This window comes from Myotis daubentonii, chromosome 8 (genome assembly GCF_963259705.1).
Source record: "Myotis daubentonii chromosome 8, mMyoDau2.1, whole genome shotgun sequence".
NCBI lineage: Eukaryota > Metazoa > Chordata > Mammalia > Chiroptera > Vespertilionidae > Myotis > Myotis daubentonii.
In genome coordinates this window covers 6,810,093-6,827,797 of record NC_081847.1, presented here as the reverse complement: position 1 = coordinate 6,827,797, position 17,705 = coordinate 6,810,093, and the positions used below count along the sequence as shown (strand labels likewise).

Sequence of the window (17,705 nt, the reverse complement as noted above, 5' to 3'; positions counted from 1 at the left end):
CACAAACACACATAAAGCCCTTCATTAAAATAAAATTTAACAAGGGACTGGCACTGAAAAAATACATTATTAATCTTAAAATTCCAAACTTGAGAAAATGTACCCTTGCATAATAGCTAAATCATTCCCTTTCAGAACATGTCATTTTTATGAAATTTTAATACCATTAGTAAATCAATAATATTTTCCAATGAGATTCTCCCCCTTTACCCCAGTCTCCAGCTGGTGTAAACCCATATCAAATAGGATCTACTTTGTTTACTAATTACTTTTCTATAAATTCATGCTGTAGATTAAACCAAACCCGGGTTTAAAAGAAACACTAAGCCACTATTTAAAGGGTTTCATTTATAAAATGACTTACCCACAATTTCCATCCCTGAAACTTACAGCTTAACAAAATGGCTATCCCACAAACTGATAAAACTATCACACAGTTCCTAATTCTAAAATATAAAAGCTGGTTTCACAGGTAAACTGACAAATTAAGCCCAGAAAAAAAATAAAGGAGTTAAAAATGGAAGAAACATACATATTAGTATTTCCAAAAATCATAAACAGAAAAAGCCATGATTCCTTACTAGTCTGAAGGAGATCCACCGCACTTCGGAAACTTTATCTGCACACAGCTTTAAGGCAATATGCATTAAATAATCATAAACCTCATTGGGATTATAGAGTTCCAAAATTAGTATCAGCTGCCTGAAATTTAAAAGAAAAAGAAATTGTTTTGGGAGGCAAAACCCCATCTTATTTCTTTCTCTTTACTCTTACTTCATCTTATAGATTAAAAAAAAAACAAACCAAAAAACAGCCATTCTGGGAGGAAGGGCAATGAAGACCGAGGGAGTCTTCCGGTCAAGGAAATGCCGAACGCAGAGCACTAAGTGAAATGGCCATGCAAAAAAACAGTGGGGAAAAACCTGAATTCCTCATCTCACACACACAAACAAATCAAATAAAAAGGACATAAATTACACTTGGTAAAACAGGGGTTGAGAAATTTATGAATAGGGATTTACTATTTCAATTTTAGGTTATCAGTTGGAAAGCACATAAAACTTTAAAAATCAGATAACCTAAAAATAGCCAGAACACTGAAATTCCCAAAGATCAACAGACGAAGGAACACTCTGATGAGATTTCACTGCCTCCACAGTGATCCTGGAGCTGCACATTAAATTTCTGTTTTTGCTGGCCGGCTCCGGCTCTGCAGAGCTTTTCAAACGCAGCCGGTCCGCTTGGAGAGAAATAACAGCGATTTACTCGAAGGGGGGAATTCATCCTCGGGCTGGTGGGGAAATCTACTGCAGAGCTCTCACTGTTTTCTACATGGGGATGGGGAGAAGGTTATGAAAATAAATGGCATTATTTCCACACTGGCAACAAAAGGAAATGAAAAAGAGATTGAAGGAAGTTAGAACCAGAAGCCAGGAGTGCTGGTGAATATTTTCATATCAAAAAGCACTGTTTTCAGGAAAATGATACCAGTATCATGGGCACAGAAGCACAGAATTCTTATCAGTGGCTTTGGCTTCAATAACCAAGGCAGATATGGGAGACAGCGCTCAGAGATAATGCTGTCTGGCCATGCTAGCCGAGCCACACCACACCTCAGCTCCATCCCCAAACCGGTCTTGTCCGGGTCCGGGTCCCCTGGCCCCGGTACCCAGCCCCGGGAAGCAGGTCAGCCCATCCTCGGTCCCTTGACCCCGTCCCCGTCCCCGGGAAGCACGCCAGCCCGTCCCCATCCCCAGCCGCGTCCCCTTCTCCGCCCCCCACCCAGTTCCCAGCCCCCGCCCCAGCCCTGGAAAGCCGGTCAGCCCGCCCCCAGACGGACCTGGCGGAGTTTCCGCACACTGCCGCTAGAGGGCACAATGCTTTCATGAAAAACTTGGGCCTATTTTTGTCTCTGTTCTCTTAGAACATAGGCTGGGAACATAGCATAATGACTAAAACCTCAATCGCTCAAATTAAGCATAATGATTAAAGATCACAGCAAAGAGAAAATCTTTTAGTTTGCCCCCGGCATCGGCCAAATCATATCCTGAATAGCTGCAAAAGCTTGATGGATTTCTACAGGGAAGATAATTATTTGAGAGATTTCTAGTTGAGAGGAAGGAAAATGAAAACTAAAGATACTGAAATAAATCTCGACAAGGTGAAAACTAAAACCCAAACAACCACCACCACAAACAAATCCACTCGATACTGCGGAAATCACATTATGCACCTCGGGAAGGAGAATTATTTAAAGTGATGCTTTCACTCTATTAGAATCGCTAAAACCTTTCCCTTTCCCTTCGCCGGCACAGACGGAATTAAATAACTCCTTCACACACAAAATGAGGTACAGATCTGAGCCACCTTGGGGGACAGTTTTATTTAATAATCGTCTCATCTGCGCTAGACCTTTTCATATCTCTCACTGCAGCGTCATGTTCTTTGGAAGCTGAAGTGCCTAAACCACACTGTGCCCTGCAGAGAGGGCTACACTCAGAATGTTCAAGAAAGCGCTGGCAAAAAACTGCTCCGATTAATAGGAAAATACTGAAGAGTGGGTGATTCATCTTTTATTTGGTTCGAATAAATTGCTTTATAGAACAGCAGAACACTTTAATTCCAAAGTGACTCGGGCCCTGTCTTCGTCTGAAAATGAATGTCTCCCCGGAGACAGAGGTATTTGTAACTTAGAGCTTTGGAGTTTGGTTTATCCCTTAATAAAAACATAATCTCTTTATCCCAAAGAACACTATTACTGCTAGTTTAGAAATCAATTACAAGGTAGGAAAATGAAGACTTATTCCATCTAATTGCCTTCTCATAGCCCCACACAGGTTTTACTTACTCTGCTAGTTCATATCGAAACCTCCAATTCCTGCTGTTATCGGTCACTACAAATTCTTGAAGCTGATAAAGATATTCTCTCCTCTTGTCTTCATGAAGCAACTATTTTTTAAAAATGTATATATAAATAAAAATATATAATCTCTCAACATGAGCCCACATATACTGTTTTATTTTACTTCAGATTATACACTTGTCACCAGCAAGAACTGTGCCTTCCCCTGCTGCCTGGACCACCCAGTGGGGCTGTGTGGACGCTGCTGTGAACAGACACCATGCAGCCCTGAGTGCCTCCAGCCTTCTCCCTGGGCTCCTGCATGACCTGGGTGTCCTCAGTACTCCTAGCTCTTACTCCTGCAGGACTCCTGCCTCGAGGAGCCCCATCTGTGTGTGTTCACAAGGTAGCACCATGGCTGCTTCCCGGGAGTGGGCCCTGCACGCTGGCTCCTGTGCCACAGGAAACCCTAAGCTGGGCACCAAAGCCCTTCCAGGCAGCTCATCTCGGGGATGAAAGTAATTCGTTTCTCTGGGCCATTTTAAATTCTTATTTTTGCATTCATCATTCCTTTAGGGGGGGGGGGGGCGGGGGAAGCAGGGAAGCAGCAACGTCTTGCAGAAAAGCCCTGCATGCAGAGTGAGCTTGATTCCAGCCAGGCTCAGAGCTGGGCAAGACCCCCACTGACTCAGGGAGCACGCTGGCCTACCTGTCCACACCCCTCGCAGAATTGGACCTCTGAGGTGCAGGGAGATAGGAGGAGAGGTATAAAAACATCTACCCATCGCCAAAAGAACACCCACTGTAAGATTTTGGATGGGATGTTTGAACTGAAAAACCCAAACACCTGTGTTGTTTTTTCCTCTGGTACTCTACACATGCAGGGTTTAAAAAACTGTTTTGAAGAGGGGAGGTTTGTTTTGTGTTTCTTTAATCCTTCTTCCTACCTTTAGGAAATCATACAGGTGTTTAAGAACTCCTATTCGTACTTCGTCCAGGTCTTTTAAAAATCCATTGAAGATGGGTACCAGGTCAGCAGCTGTTAACTGATCCCCGAGAATCACAGCCAGCTCATGGATGGAGAAGGCCAGGGTCCGACGTACCTTCCACTGGGTGCACAGCAGACAGAAGCCACAGAAAGCAAGCACAGCGCCATGTTACCAAAAGGTGAAGGCTATTTCTGGAGTAAAACTGATGCTGCCAGGTGTTGCCCACTTAAAGCTTTCTTTCCTCCGAGATCTGTAAACGTGGCAGCCATGACCACGTAAATTCAGGCCGTGAGCCCAGCTGCAGCTTCCTGCCTCTTCCTCGTCAGATGACTCACTTGTGCTCACGTGCGACTCTTACCTTCACGTCGGAAGCGAGCGTTGCGTATGTATCCTTCAGGCAGTGCCAATTCTGCCTGCCCAGCGTAAGCGCTACACCTGGGAGGCTGTATGCACAGTGCTTGGCTATGTCGCTATCGACAGTCTGGGCTCGAGCTGGGTCGGTCATCGACACATACTCATCCAATAGGGGCTGAGGAATAATATCCTGGGAAACAGGAGAGAAAGGAAACCATCATGCTTGCTGGAAAGAAAGAGAAGACACAAAAAGCAAGGAGTTTGGAACTTGAAGGTAAAAACAGAAAATCAGAAAACGCAAGAGGCCTTCCTGAAGCTTCAAGTTGGTGAACTTCTTGTTCCCTCAGTTTTCTACTTCGACTGAAGTTAATGTCCACACTCACCTTTGCTAAACTCAGCCAATGTTTGATGTCATAAAGAACAGTGAATGTTGGTTTGTCTGGTGCACATGGCTCTTGAGAATAGAAACTATCTTTTCTTATAACTGCCCCCAGCACATTGGGCCTGAGCCCCTATACTCAGTCATTACTACTTCTTTCCAACTGACGGAATACTGCCTTCATGAGACAGCGCCCACTTACCTTTATCTCTGTAAAGGGCAGTGGGGTACAAAAATTAGAAGCATTTAAGAGAACTCACTTGGCACAAGAAGCCAATCCACAAGACAGAACGAAGCCAAACACAGTTTGATAAAAAAAAAAAAAAGCCATCAAAAACTTTTCACACACAAAGAAACAAAATGACTTGTATAAACAGACATTAAATATTAGCATAGAGATGTCAAAATTTTTCTTTGATTTACTTTAAAATACTATTCTAGATTACTCACAAGATTTTAAACACTACTTTGGAGTTTACTATTTTTTTTTACATGAGAGGAAATATTAGCACCACAGATTGTAAACTAAGATATGTCATGAATATTGATGGAAGAAAAATATTTGCTTCCAGTGTTCATTCTTAAATTTAACTCCCAGAGAAATGTAAAGTTTTAAGCTGCTTTCTTTTCAAGGAACAAACCTGTAGTTTAGATTTATTCTCCTCAAGTGGGACAGGGTCATGCCTCTGCTGGGTCCCCAGATGGTCACGGGTTCCATGGCAGGGCTCGCCTGGATTCTGCAAAAGGGACGGGGCATGTTACCAACTGGCTCTGCGGAGGAAGCTGCCCTACTGCCCGCTTCATGGAACCCTCTTTCAATGGCAGGAATGACTTATGCAAACCAAGACCAGAGCTTCCCTTTAGGTCAAGCTCTCTCTCAGGTGTTAAAAAAAAATACATTTGCATAGTTCTATATGATGTTGGGTAGGCCAGTGTGGCTTGGTAGTTGAGTGTTGACCTATGAACCAGGAGGTCACAGTTTGATTCCCAGTCAGGGCACATGCCTGGGTTGTGGACTCCATCTCCAGTAGGGGGCATGCAGGAGGAAGCCAATCAATGATTCTCTCTCATCACTGATGTTTCTATCTCTTTTCCCTCTCCCTTCTACTCTGAAATCAATAAAAATATATTTTTTAAAAACAAACCTGCTTGAGGCCCTTACAGAAGACGGGCTAACGCTGGCATGCACCAACTGGAGGCGTGTTTATCATTCTTCAAGCCCCAGGACCTCCAGTGTGGTTACCCACAGCCCTTAAGGAACAATTGCACATTTAAGTCATGGACCACTCCTGAAAGCAGGGTGCGGTTTTCAGGAAACGGTGAAGCACACACATCCAGCACTGCCCAGGAACTGGAGAGTGCGTCGGTGCTGGGCCTGAGAGGATGGAGAGGCACTGGGTAGCCTCATTTAATCTGAGTGAAAATGTGACTGATGAGGAGCGTGTACTCGGAGAGCTGTTCTGGATTTTCACATGTACAAACACTCTTCATGTTTGCTGGTGAACCCTTACATTAGGTTAACAATTAAGATGTGCAAGAACATTCAATGGTGACATATTGGTCTCTGATCATTGACTAACGTTAACTGAGATGGGCCTGACCTTCTGCTCCAACCATAACATGGGTTCCCTTCTTGCATGGAAATGTCACCCTGCCTGCCAGCTTAATAGGTTTTGACAAATCAGCTCAATATATGATCCAGGAGAGTTGATTAATATACCGATAGACGCTTTGTTGGCTGAGACACGCTACCAGAACCTTCAATCCCCAAGGTCTCCACTGAAATGTACTGCTTATTTAATAAAGGGCGTGATAAAACAGAAACGCTTTGGTATGATAACCTAAGACCTCAATTTCTCCAACTTAATAAATTCACATAGATTAATAAATAATAAATCATTTTTCTTCTTTCAGGAATTAATTTTATTCCGAAGTCTTCATTTGGAATTGTAAGTACGGTACTTATTTCAGGAGCCAAGCTTAGGTTTCCGTAACCACCACAAGTCCAGGCAGCCCCCAGAGTTGCTGAGAGGTCATTTCCCCAGAAAACCGCCTCACAGTCAAGTGACAGGTCAGAAAAAGGAGGCCCCTCCTCCCACTGGGCATTTGGGGACTAAGTTGGCGAGCCAAGGTGGCAGAGTGGACACGTGGAATAGGGTCAAGTTTTGGAGATGAGGTGCCAGCCCCCAGCCTCCGCTCCTCTCCAGTTCACTGTTCGAAAGAACACAGCCCTCACTGGTTAAGCTTTTTGCGTTTTTCACTTCCTTTTCCTTATTTTACAACTGGAAACATCCTAACGGATCCCACTGGACCCTAAGAGTCAAGCTGCAAATTCAAGACTCCTGATGTTCCACATCACAAACCAAGGACCAAAGACAGGGGCCCTTTAAAACCCTCCTCACAAAAGGGCCAACATGGAGGAACAAATTCCTTTTTTTGTTGTTAATCCTCACCTAAGGATATTTTTTCCATTGCTTTTTCAGAGAGTAGAAGGGAGGACAGGAGGGAGGAAGGGGGAAGAGGGAAGGAGGAAGAAGGAGAAAAAGAAACATTGATGTGAAAGAGACACATCAACTGGTTGCCTCCCCACATGCCCTGACCTGGGCAGGAAGTGAACCCACAACCCAGGTACACACCCTTGACCAGAAATTGAACCCAAGACCCTTCAGTGTGGGGCCAACACTCTGACAACTGAGCAGCACCGGCCAGGGTGAGGAACTGGTTCTTTTTTCTTTTGTCCACTTCCATATATGACAGGGAAGCCTGAAGACTGTCACAGTCCCACCAAGACAAACATGACCACACGTTCCTATCTACCTAACACGTCTGATTTCAATAAGGGTAACATGAGTTTTCTTGCCTGTTTTTCTAAACAAACCAGCAAAATAGGATATCACCTTATTTCTTACTAATCAGGGGTAACCTTAACAAAACTCTTAAACATTTTATATTTAAGCTATTTAAATTTGTCTTTTGTCTTGCTTTTACTGGAGCAGGCCTAGCGGGTAAGGGAGGTGATACGTTAGTAGAATCGCTAAAATCAAGTTACAAACTATGTGAAATGAGAAACACCTGGTATTCTGGCCTCCGGCCTCCATTAAGGCACATGAAAATGAGAAGGTGCCAACGTGCCCATGACACTGATCATGGGCCCCTCCCTAATTTTAGTTCTTTAGTCTTACCTGACCTGTGAAGGACCCCAGCTCTAGGTGGTCCAAGTGTAAGTTTAGTGGGAATTAGGGAGGTACTGGAGCCTCCCACCAAAAGCAGCTAGGAAGCTTCTGGAGAGATGGAACTAAGAAACAAGGTGCTCTCCCAGGATGGGAGTTGTCTCGCAGGGCTGGTTCCAGACTACAGGGAAGGGAGGTGGGGTCTGTGGGCTCACCCAAACCTCTCCAGCAGACACAGCGTGCTGGTGCCACTGCAGGAGTGACTGTGTGTTGAGAGTGTCTCTAAGGTGAGGGTTGAAGGCTGTGATCAACTTCTAAGGCCTCTGTCAACTTCAACCTAGAGAGGCTGTAGGAATTCACTTTCCACTCCTACTCAAACATCTAACCGCTGGTGGGCAGTGAAACAGAGCCATGATCTGGCTAACCCCTCCCCCAAGAAGCAGGTCTCATCATCTTTGGAGAAGAGGGAAGGTCCTTTTGGTCCCCCACCTTGTCTCTGTGGAGGAGAGTCAGGGTTATCAATCACCTGATTGATTGGTTGTCCAGTTATCCAAAAGATGACCTTAAGAATAAAATTAAACCTGCCATTTATCATCTCCACCAGGACCTACTAATAAGAGGGACAGCGGCTTTGAGATTTCTGTCACATCCTCAGTGGCTGAGGGAGAGGCCAGAGACTTACTGTGCTTGGTAATATCCTGGCCACAGAGGGCTCACTCTGCAGGGATGAGGCCGACGGAGCCAGCCAGCTGTCAGAGGCCGGCCTGCGATCTGAAAGGGACACTGCACTCAGACTGTCTGCCAGCGGGTGCTCGGGCTCACTCACAGAGTCCAGCTGTGTGGCCCTCAGTGCAGCTGATAGCACCTGAACTTGAGCTGCAGGGAGAGAAGTTTCGAGAATTTCAGTAACTTTATCTGATTTGTGGATGTGGGCACACCACACATGCACTCACTTTCCCCACATCTGTCCCTACAATAACCATGCTCTAGGGTCCCAGAATGAGCACTCAGTCAGGCTGTGATGTTTACCACCATTAACCTTAACGACTCCAACTAAACATCAGCCACACACACAGCATCAAATCTGAACCTGAAGTGCCTCAATTGGGAAATCAGAGCTCGACTCCATCATCTTCCACAGGAAGACAATACAATGTTACTGAATGCCGATGTCTGAGAGGCGCACTGACTCAGGGAGGGGGGTTCTGCACCCTCATTTATAAAGCAGGGTGGTTGCCGTCCCCGCCACACATACACAGGGCCACACATACACAGGTGCACACAAGCGCACACACGTGCAGGATCAATCGGCTATGTGCACACACGCGAGGCAAGGTCCTGCTCACCCTGCTCGGCTCATGCTTTCTGTCCACAGCATGACTATTTGAGATCCCATAACAGTCAAGATGACATATCCACATACCTTTCTGTAAACACAATTGTTTCCATGTCACAAAACATGCACACACAAGACTTCCTACATTCTGTTTTCTACTGGTTAAATTCAACAGACCCCAAGATTCATTAAAATGCTTAGAGCATGTAGCTGGCTCCCTGCTGTGCCCAGAACAAGGACCCACATCCTTAGTGCCACCCACCAGGCCCTCCCCATGGCCCGAGCCACATCTCCAATTACAAATACCTAAGGTGCCGCTTATTTCTGAATTTTGGGGGGTCACAGATCCCTCTGTGCACTAAAGCAGCTTGTGGGTCCTTTTTATAAAGAAATTAAGTATGCATGTACATGTAAGATTTTACAAAATAATTCCAGGGACCTGAAGGAACCTAGAGACTCATCACTCAACTTCTCTGTATGGTGGATTCCTAGCCGCCCTTTAAAGCCCTTGTTAAATGTCAACTGCTCTGCAAGGTCTCCTCCCAGACATTTCCTCTGTCCCCAAGAATAACCAGCTTCCTGCCCTAAACTCCTGGCCCAGCCCCTGCCATGGAAGGAGGTTGTTTACAGTCCCTTCCACCTGACCATGAGGGCCTCAAGTGTCCTCACTGCTGCCCCAGTACCCAGCCAGGTCCCAGCACGGAGTTTAATGGAGTTTTAGAAATACGTTTTCCAAATGCAGACTTCTGTCTACGGCTATTAGAAGTGATATGTAACATGTGCTCATTCCTTTAGCAAACACTGACTTAATTTCCTTTATCAATTTAAAGACAAAGAATAATCATAGGGCTAACTGGATTTTCACATTTCCTTTCCCGAAAGCGTCACAAATCTTTGCCCGGCAACAGCAGCAAGTGTTGTTTTTTCCAATTTCCCCAACTCAAGGAAGAATACAAATATAGCAATGTTTCAAGAAAGAAGAGGCGTGATAATGGATATGGATTGCAGGGCCTGGCTCCCTGATCCGGCGCTCAGTGGGAGTACTAGTCATAAAATGAAAAGTACCCCAAAGAAGAAGCTGTCCTTTTCCTTGCTGAGACAGACCTCAAAGTTTAGCTAAGGACTGAGTTAACGCCCCAAGAGGAGCAGCAGCCATAGCTGTTCATAACTAGAAGGCATTATAACACAGCAAAGGATGTAAAAGTGGCCGAGGAGCTAATAAAATCCCCACTGCTACAGATATGCCCAAGAGCTCTCGCTCCTGTTAGAACTGACGTCAGACCTGCACGCTGCTTGCAAGGAGGCAGGACCCCTGCGCTACCTGCAGGGAGATGCTGAGGTTCTGGCTGTAGTGAGATGTGTGTACAATGTCACCAAAGATAAGTACATGCACAATGCAACAAGACACAGGCCCATGTGACGCACCCCCCAGAAATACGCCAGCCGTCTCCCCTTTCACTGTGGACAACACTGACCTTGAACATCTGGATCGCTCATCACGTGCTCCCGCAAACTGTCGAGGACTTTCTGAATCTCACGCCTGGCCACAGAGCTGCCACACACAGGCTCAGACCTGCAGCGGTCTTCTTCCTGCGGCCCGGCCGCACTCAGAAGCAGCTCCAAGTCCTGGCTTATGTCAGGGAGAGGAGTTCGCCAATAAAGGAAATTACCGAATGCATCCTCGGGACTCCCTGGGCAGGCCCAGGAATCAGGTGCAGGCTGACTGCTGATGGGGAGGTTGTTAATATCAGGGAGCTTCGAGAAGGCACTGGTCACCTCAGCTCCAGTCAGGCCGGAGTCCTCCATTGGGTTTTCCATCGGGCCATCACAGGAGCTCTTGATGTGCAGGAAACCACTGGTGTCCCCTGATGGGCCTCCCATGGGTGGATGTGGCTCTATCTGCCCTGGCTGTGTTGAACTGGGTTAAATTGAGGAAGGCAAACTTTTAGCACCAAGTAATAGATTGAAAGTGAAGTAGGCAAACACAGGATCCACATGCTCACAAGCCCGGTCCTCCTGACCTGGCCGCTGAGCCTGCTGTGTCTCCCAGAAGATAACAGTGTCACAAGAGGATGAGATGTCCAAGCAGTCCCCTCTGCCCCACTGCAAGAATGATGTTCACTGAAAATGCCACATGCAACCGCAGCCAATCCCTCCACTACACGTATACGCCGGTGGGGAAGAGCCCAGCTTCTGCTGGCACACCTTCAGAAGCAAGACCTGCGCTCACTGCTTCTTAGGACCTCCACCAGGGGGCAGGCATGAGAAAATGAACCAGGCTGAAGTGGGCAAGTGCTGGCTGGTGGTTAACCACTGGAAAGTCTAGATGAGGAAGCCCTGCCCCAGGCCTTACAGCAGGGACTCCTTGAGTCTTGGTGGAGGAGGGTGACCCATCTCACAAAGAATGGGTACTGGGATGTGAACTACCTGCTCTCACTCCGTGTAATGTTACCAATGGAGAGACTCCTGTTATTATCTCCAATGATTTGTTAGTATGCACCCACCATCCTTGGAGAAAAGACATTTAACAAATCCAAGATCAATCACTAGAATTTACTAGAAAAACAGTATAGAGTCTACTGATAGTGGGTCAGGAATCTCACCGTTATGGGCATGTAATATTCTATGGCACAAAAGTACATTTTTCCCATGTACATTATCCAAAGAACTTCATTAATCAAAAAGTAAGAGAAAATTTTCTTTATAGGTTATTTAATCACTGCTCTCAATGAATATTTTATCTAAATTTAGGAGACACAGTAGCTTCATTATTTATAACCCAGTAGTCATGTTTCAAAACCATTATTGCAATTACTTTTTCCTTCTTTACATAATTAAAGCTCTAATATTCCATCTTGCCCAGAAGGTCACTGTTACTGAAACTCCAGAGGAGATAATTGCTAGAATTTTAGGTGGACGCTTAAGGTGAAGCAGGATCCTAGTAATTATTGGGTTGGAGCTTACCAGGCTGAGGTGGCGTCAACACAGTTGCGGGCACCAGCTGACCTGCACATGAAGCTGGACCCCGCACTCTGAGCTGATGACCTGATGCTCAGGGTGCCATCCTCTCGAATATAGAGGCCAGCCCTGGAGGGGTTTGCAAAGGTGGAAATGAAGGGGCCCAGGGACTGAAAGGCAGCCTGGCGTACCTGAAACCAGAAAGAACAGCGCATGAATGTGGCACTTGCGAGGTCTGACTTCAGGCTGAGCGGGGGCAGATCACCAGGCCACTCACTGTCTGCCAAAGTATGCCTGAGCAGATTTACTGCTTTCCTTAAATTCCAAACAAACAATTTGCAACAGAAAATAAGGAAAAATTTGGCACTATCATGTAGTTTTTAACCTTCCAGGCAATTAATCCCACATCAAATAATTCTGGACTTTATAAAGCATCTGAACAGACCTTCTTAATCATTGCAGCATAGTTAAGCTCAGAACAGAAGTAACAATTCACAGTTCTGCTCTTTCCCTTCTCAGTTCTCATTTCTATGAGATTTGTTCAATATAATGTGACAGTGGGAGCACTTTCTTAACATCACCAAAACTTTTGAGATTTCAGGTGCCCTAAGCCTCACAAGGTCTAAATGTGACAATCAATGACTGAAAAGTCACAAGTCCAGATGCCAAGACAAGGCCCATGCTTACCCATCGACAGGGGTCGCTGACCAGGCGGATGAAGAGCGGGGACAGCTGGGCTCTGCGCACCGCGGGGGATGTGTTGTAGGACACCGCCATGAAGCACTCCGCACAGGCCTTTCGCATCCCCCACACATTATCTGAGCAGAGCTCAAAGAACTTTGGGATCTACCAAAGCAAATAAAATCATGCTACTCAGTAAATCTGGTTACCCAGAGAGCCTGTTTTATTGATGCAGCTAAGGCATCTCCATAAATTAATGACAAAGAAAAATGAAATATATACTAATCTAAAAGGAATCATTTGAAACCAATAGAAGTTATGACAAGCAGAATAAAGCAACATTTCCTTTACCTCTTAATTCCAGTAAAGGACTTGTTAAATTTAACAAGGTAATGGAGGAAAAAAATCCAGAGGCAGAACAAGTGATCTTCGATATGTGATTATAGAGAAATACTAGGAATGACTTTGAAATTCAGTGGCTATCCCAACAAGCTCACCCATCCAGGCACATGGTCTCTGACTGAGGTATTTAGTGATAGAAGGTAAATTGTTAAAAACTGTCCAGAGACATGCAAACCTTACCTCCCTGGATACGACCAGTTTGTAAGGTCACTTCAGGGTTCCAGGGTCTGGCCATGTGTGACACTTCAACTTTTCCTTGAAACCACTTGTCGTATCTTACTGGTTCCCTCATCAACACATGAGTTTAATAAAACCACTGACACATCTTCATTTTATATCTGTATGAAGGTCATGATTATATCCTCTTTTAAAATTTTGCCTTTAAAAATAAGGCTTTGGTCTATAGCCATACCATCCTGAACGTGCCGATCCTGTCTAAAAATACGATTTGTTTTTAATATCTCAACATAAAACAATCCGCAAAAAGCTCCACAACGGGCATAAGCGAGCCCAGAAATACCTGCCTCTGGAAGATGAGTGCGCTGCTTCACTCAGACACACCAAGTGCAGGGCAACACTCCCTATGGACTCAAAGCGACAGCCCACGAAGAATTATTTTGGGGTCAGAACTATGTTGGCATGGCTTATACTTTTTTAAATGTGTTTTTATTTATTTTAGAGAGAGAGGAAGGGAGAGGGAGAGGGAGAGAAACATTGATGTGAGAAATACTGATCCGTTGCCTTCCATACACACTCCAACCAGGGACCAAACCCACAACCTGGGCATGTGTCCTGATCTCCCAGGGGAATTGAATGTATGGGATGACACTCAACCAACTGAGCCACACTGGCCAGGGAGACATGGCTTATACTTTAAATAAAATAAAATGAGCTTCTGAACTTAAATTTACAAATCAATTTAAAGATTATACTTTCTGAGGTGAAGTTTCAACTCTTAGTTAGTATATCCTGTCAAATACAGAGGCAAGCATGTGCTGCGCAGCATTCTCCAGGGGCCAGGGCCTAGGCAGGCACCTGGAAGCAAGAAGGGCGAACGTGATAGGGTGAAGATCCTGAACCAGCCAGCCCAGAATGGGTGTGGAGAGGGACACATAAGTCCTCGGAACTCATTGTCCTGGGGGTGCTGAAAAGGGAGGAATGAACGCTCTGACACGGGGGGGGGGGGGGGGGGGGGCAGGTGAGTCTAGGCCAGAAAGGGCCTGGCTGAGACATATGCATATTCAAGCTGGGTCTGCCCTCTGCCCTGGGAGCAGGGTCCCACCGGGTAGGGACGATGCTGGAAGAGGGGCAGTAACAAGCAGAAGAGTCACTGGCTGGCTCATGAAGCGGCGCTTTACCCCACTGTGTCTCAGAACCGTGAGGGAATTTATAAAAAATATGAACCCTTGGGCCCTCCCCGCTCCTGCCCTCCCCATGACTCAGATGCGTGGCCCAGGGGGAGCAGCACCCAGGCCAGGGCAGTGTTCAGGCCTGAGGAAGGTGACTGGAGGTAAGGCAGGAAAGCTACTTGTAAAGGGACCTGAAAGGCCAAGAAGGGTCTGGATGTTACCATGGAAACCAAGAAACAATCCCATGGGTTTTGAAGCTGAGGAGTGAGGTGGTAGAGCAACATTCGAGAAAGAGCAGGGAGGAGGAACAGAAGAGGCCCACAGGAAGGAGGAAGGGGTGCTTCCACGCTGTTCCACAGACCAGCTGCCTTGTGCTTATGAAAAACATTAGCTTCAGAAGTCAAGAAATTTGAAATTGATGAATGCAAAATTAAGCTGCCATTCCAAAGAAAAAGACTCATAGACACAAAACTATGATGGATTTTAAAAGCGCCTTAACAAGTGCATCAGCAATTACAATTGGCAAAACTTCACGTACCAAAAATTTCTCAGTTGCTTCTTGTCCAACGGCGTGACAAATATCACCAAAATTTGTAGCACATACCTTAAAAAGGCAAAAGGCATACCCATTATTCTCATCTTTTTTGTTTTAACAAATTGTGCAGACTAACAAGCAGGGACCTTGAGAGCAATTACTCCTCTAGTGAGGCAGCTAACAAGCACTCACTAAGCCCATCGCCCAAATAGCACCGCCCAGGTGCCTACGATGCATTGGAAACTGAAGATTTACAACAGAGTACCAAATTCTAGCACTTTCTGGCTCCTAATTGATCTCAATACATAATGCATTTGGTTAGGAGAGAGCAAAAGAGACCCTTCATATTCTCCGCATGGTAAATAAGACCAAATGAGACCGATCTTCTTGTTGATGAGTCATGAGGAGAGACCAGAGGGAAGATGAGGCTGTTCAGGGAGGGGAGCATTGGCTTCAAAAGGAAGAATTTGACAACCAAGTGACAAGCGATGAAAAGGGAAGAGGGCGGGGTAGGATAGGAGTTGGAAGGTAGGGCAAGTCACCCAAGAAAATGAAAGGCTCTGCTCGCCGAGGCAAAGGCTATGGGTCACTGTCAGCAAGGTCCCCTCAGACTTCCCTGCTCCTGAGAACAACAGGCGAACAACAGGCGTACTCAGACACAATCTAATCGCCCCGGTGCTCTGCATTCCCTAATTGCAGTAAAAACTGGCAACGCAGTTCAGATGTTTTCCTCACACAGTTCACACTGGCCATGTTTTCCTTCCAGACCATGTCTACTGAGGAAGTCCAGAAACTTTACAAGCATGGATTTTGAATTTTTTAACGTTTTGAATTTTTCAAGTTTTGAAACTAATATGTGCTCACCTTTCGAACTTGAAAGAGCTTCCCATCACCACATAATTCACAGAATCGAGGGAGCAGCAGGCGTTCCACTGTGCTCTTGCTCAGCACTGAAGCCAGTTTGCAGATGATCTATAAAAAGTAAGAAAATCAGTCACTTCAAATACCAAAGCTTATGTGTTGCACATCACAACTTAGGTTCCAAAAACTAGTATTCAAAATATTACCAAAATAACCAAGAAGTTAAAACAGGGGAGAAACTAAGATGGCGGCATAGATAAACATCGGGAAAATGCTGCTTCCCACAACAATTGATAAATGCATCAAAAACACAAGCTGGACTCATCCAGAACTACAGGAGAGCTGGCTGAGTGTAAATTCTACAACTAGAAGGAAAGAAAAGCACACTGAGAGCCAGAGGAGCTGCGGAGGTGGAGTGCAGAGGTACGGAGGCTCGCACGCAGAAAGGGTCTGGCACCTGAGGACGCGGCTGTCTTTTTGAATCCGGAGGGAGACACAAGCTCCCGACGGCTCTGAAATCCAGCTCCAGGAAGTCTCTGGGGACCCAGGACTCATACGGGGAGAAACTGGTCTCTCTGGCAGCGGGCGAGCTTGAGGGCAGCTTTCCCTCAGAGGTGCTTGCAGCCATTGCCGGGACACTGGGACTCGAGACTCCTTAGGGCGGGGCTGAGGCTCCGCCATAGCTGCTTCCTCCGCCCTTTGATTCCTTGAGACCCCGCCCCGCCCAGGCTGTGGCAGAGGCTTTTGCATATGAATGCCCCAGCCATTTGCAACCTGTAATTACCTAACCGCAGCCTGGCCAGATAGACCCAGAGCTTCCAAGAGAAGGCCCAAGGCCCCACAGCGGCTTGCATTGCTACACAGCTGAGCAGCATCAGGGCACTTCCAAACTCCAAAAAAAAGGAAGGGGAATCTGCAGTTCTCTTCGTAGTTCCTGCTGTGTAACCTCAGGCAGAGGCTAAATTAGCACCTCCTTAGATCCAAGAGCCACTGTACCCAGTGGTCAGAGGGGGACCATCCAGATCACAACTCCTCAGATCCATAAGGGACACACTCAGGGTGCAGTCTCAGTGAGCACCAAAGCCCCACTGAAGCAAGTCTTGCCCCAGAAGGGTGTCTTCAGCACAGAAGTTCTCCCACTGCAGACACAGCTGATTCTCACTGCCAATTGGCCTGGAGGTCAATTCCTCCCAGTGAGCCTACAACAACCAAGGCATAGCTACAACAAGACTGTGCACAAAGCCCACAAGGGGGTGCACCAAGAGTGTCCACCTCAGGTAACTGGGGAGGCTGAGCCACTGGGCCCTACAGGACACCTAGCACACAAAGCCATTCTATCAACACAGGGAAGCAGCCAAAATGCGGAGACAAAGAAACAGGTCACAAATGGCAGAAACGGAGGAAAGCAAACGACGGGATATAGAGTTCAAGGCCACGTTTATAAGGTTTTTCAAGAATTTTATGGAAACCGCCGATAAATTTAATGAGTCCCTCAATAAGTATAGTGAGACCATGGAGGACATGAAAAAGGACCAACTAGAAATTAAGCATACACTGACTGAAATAAAGAATAATTTACAGAGATCCAACAGCAGACAAGAGGATCCCAAGAATCAAGTCAAAGATTTGAAATACAAAGAAACAAAAAATACCCAACTGAAAAAGAAAAAAGAAAAGAGATTCCAAAAATATGAAGATAGTGTAAGGAGCCTCTGGGACAACTTCAAGCGTACCAACATCAGAATTATAGGGGTACCAGAAGAAGAGAGAGGGCAAGATATTGAAAACCTATTTGAAGAAATAATGACAGAAAACTTCCCCCACCTGGTGAAAGAAATAGACTTACAAG

The 17,705-nt window shown here is 45.9% G+C and overlaps 1 protein-coding gene across 10 annotated transcripts in view; it reads right to left on the bottom strand.

Annotated features, from left to right (window-relative positions):
• LOC132239201 (putative serine/threonine-protein phosphatase 4 regulatory subunit 1-like) overlaps positions 1–17,705 on the bottom strand; it is an 83,141-nt gene that overhangs the window by 5,981 nt on the left and 59,455 nt on the right. For 3 of the 10 annotated variants that reach the window (XM_059705197.1, XM_059705202.1, XM_059705200.1), the window contains exons 7-17: positions 15,860–15,967; positions 14,999–15,064; positions 12,716–12,874; positions 12,035–12,219; positions 10,546–10,988; positions 8,417–8,610; positions 5,206–5,301; positions 4,190–4,375; positions 3,790–3,951; positions 2,849–2,949; positions 582–702 (exon numbers count right to left, since the gene is read on the bottom strand). In XM_059705197.1, coding sequence (XP_059561180.1) covers positions 582–702; positions 2,849–2,949; positions 3,790–3,951; positions 4,190–4,375; positions 5,206–5,301; positions 8,417–8,610; positions 10,546–10,988; positions 12,035–12,219; positions 12,716–12,874; positions 14,999–15,064; positions 15,860–15,967 — 1,821 coding nt within the window. The other 7 variants (XR_009453997.1, XR_009453996.1, XR_009453998.1 and 4 more) reach the window with 5 other exon arrangements.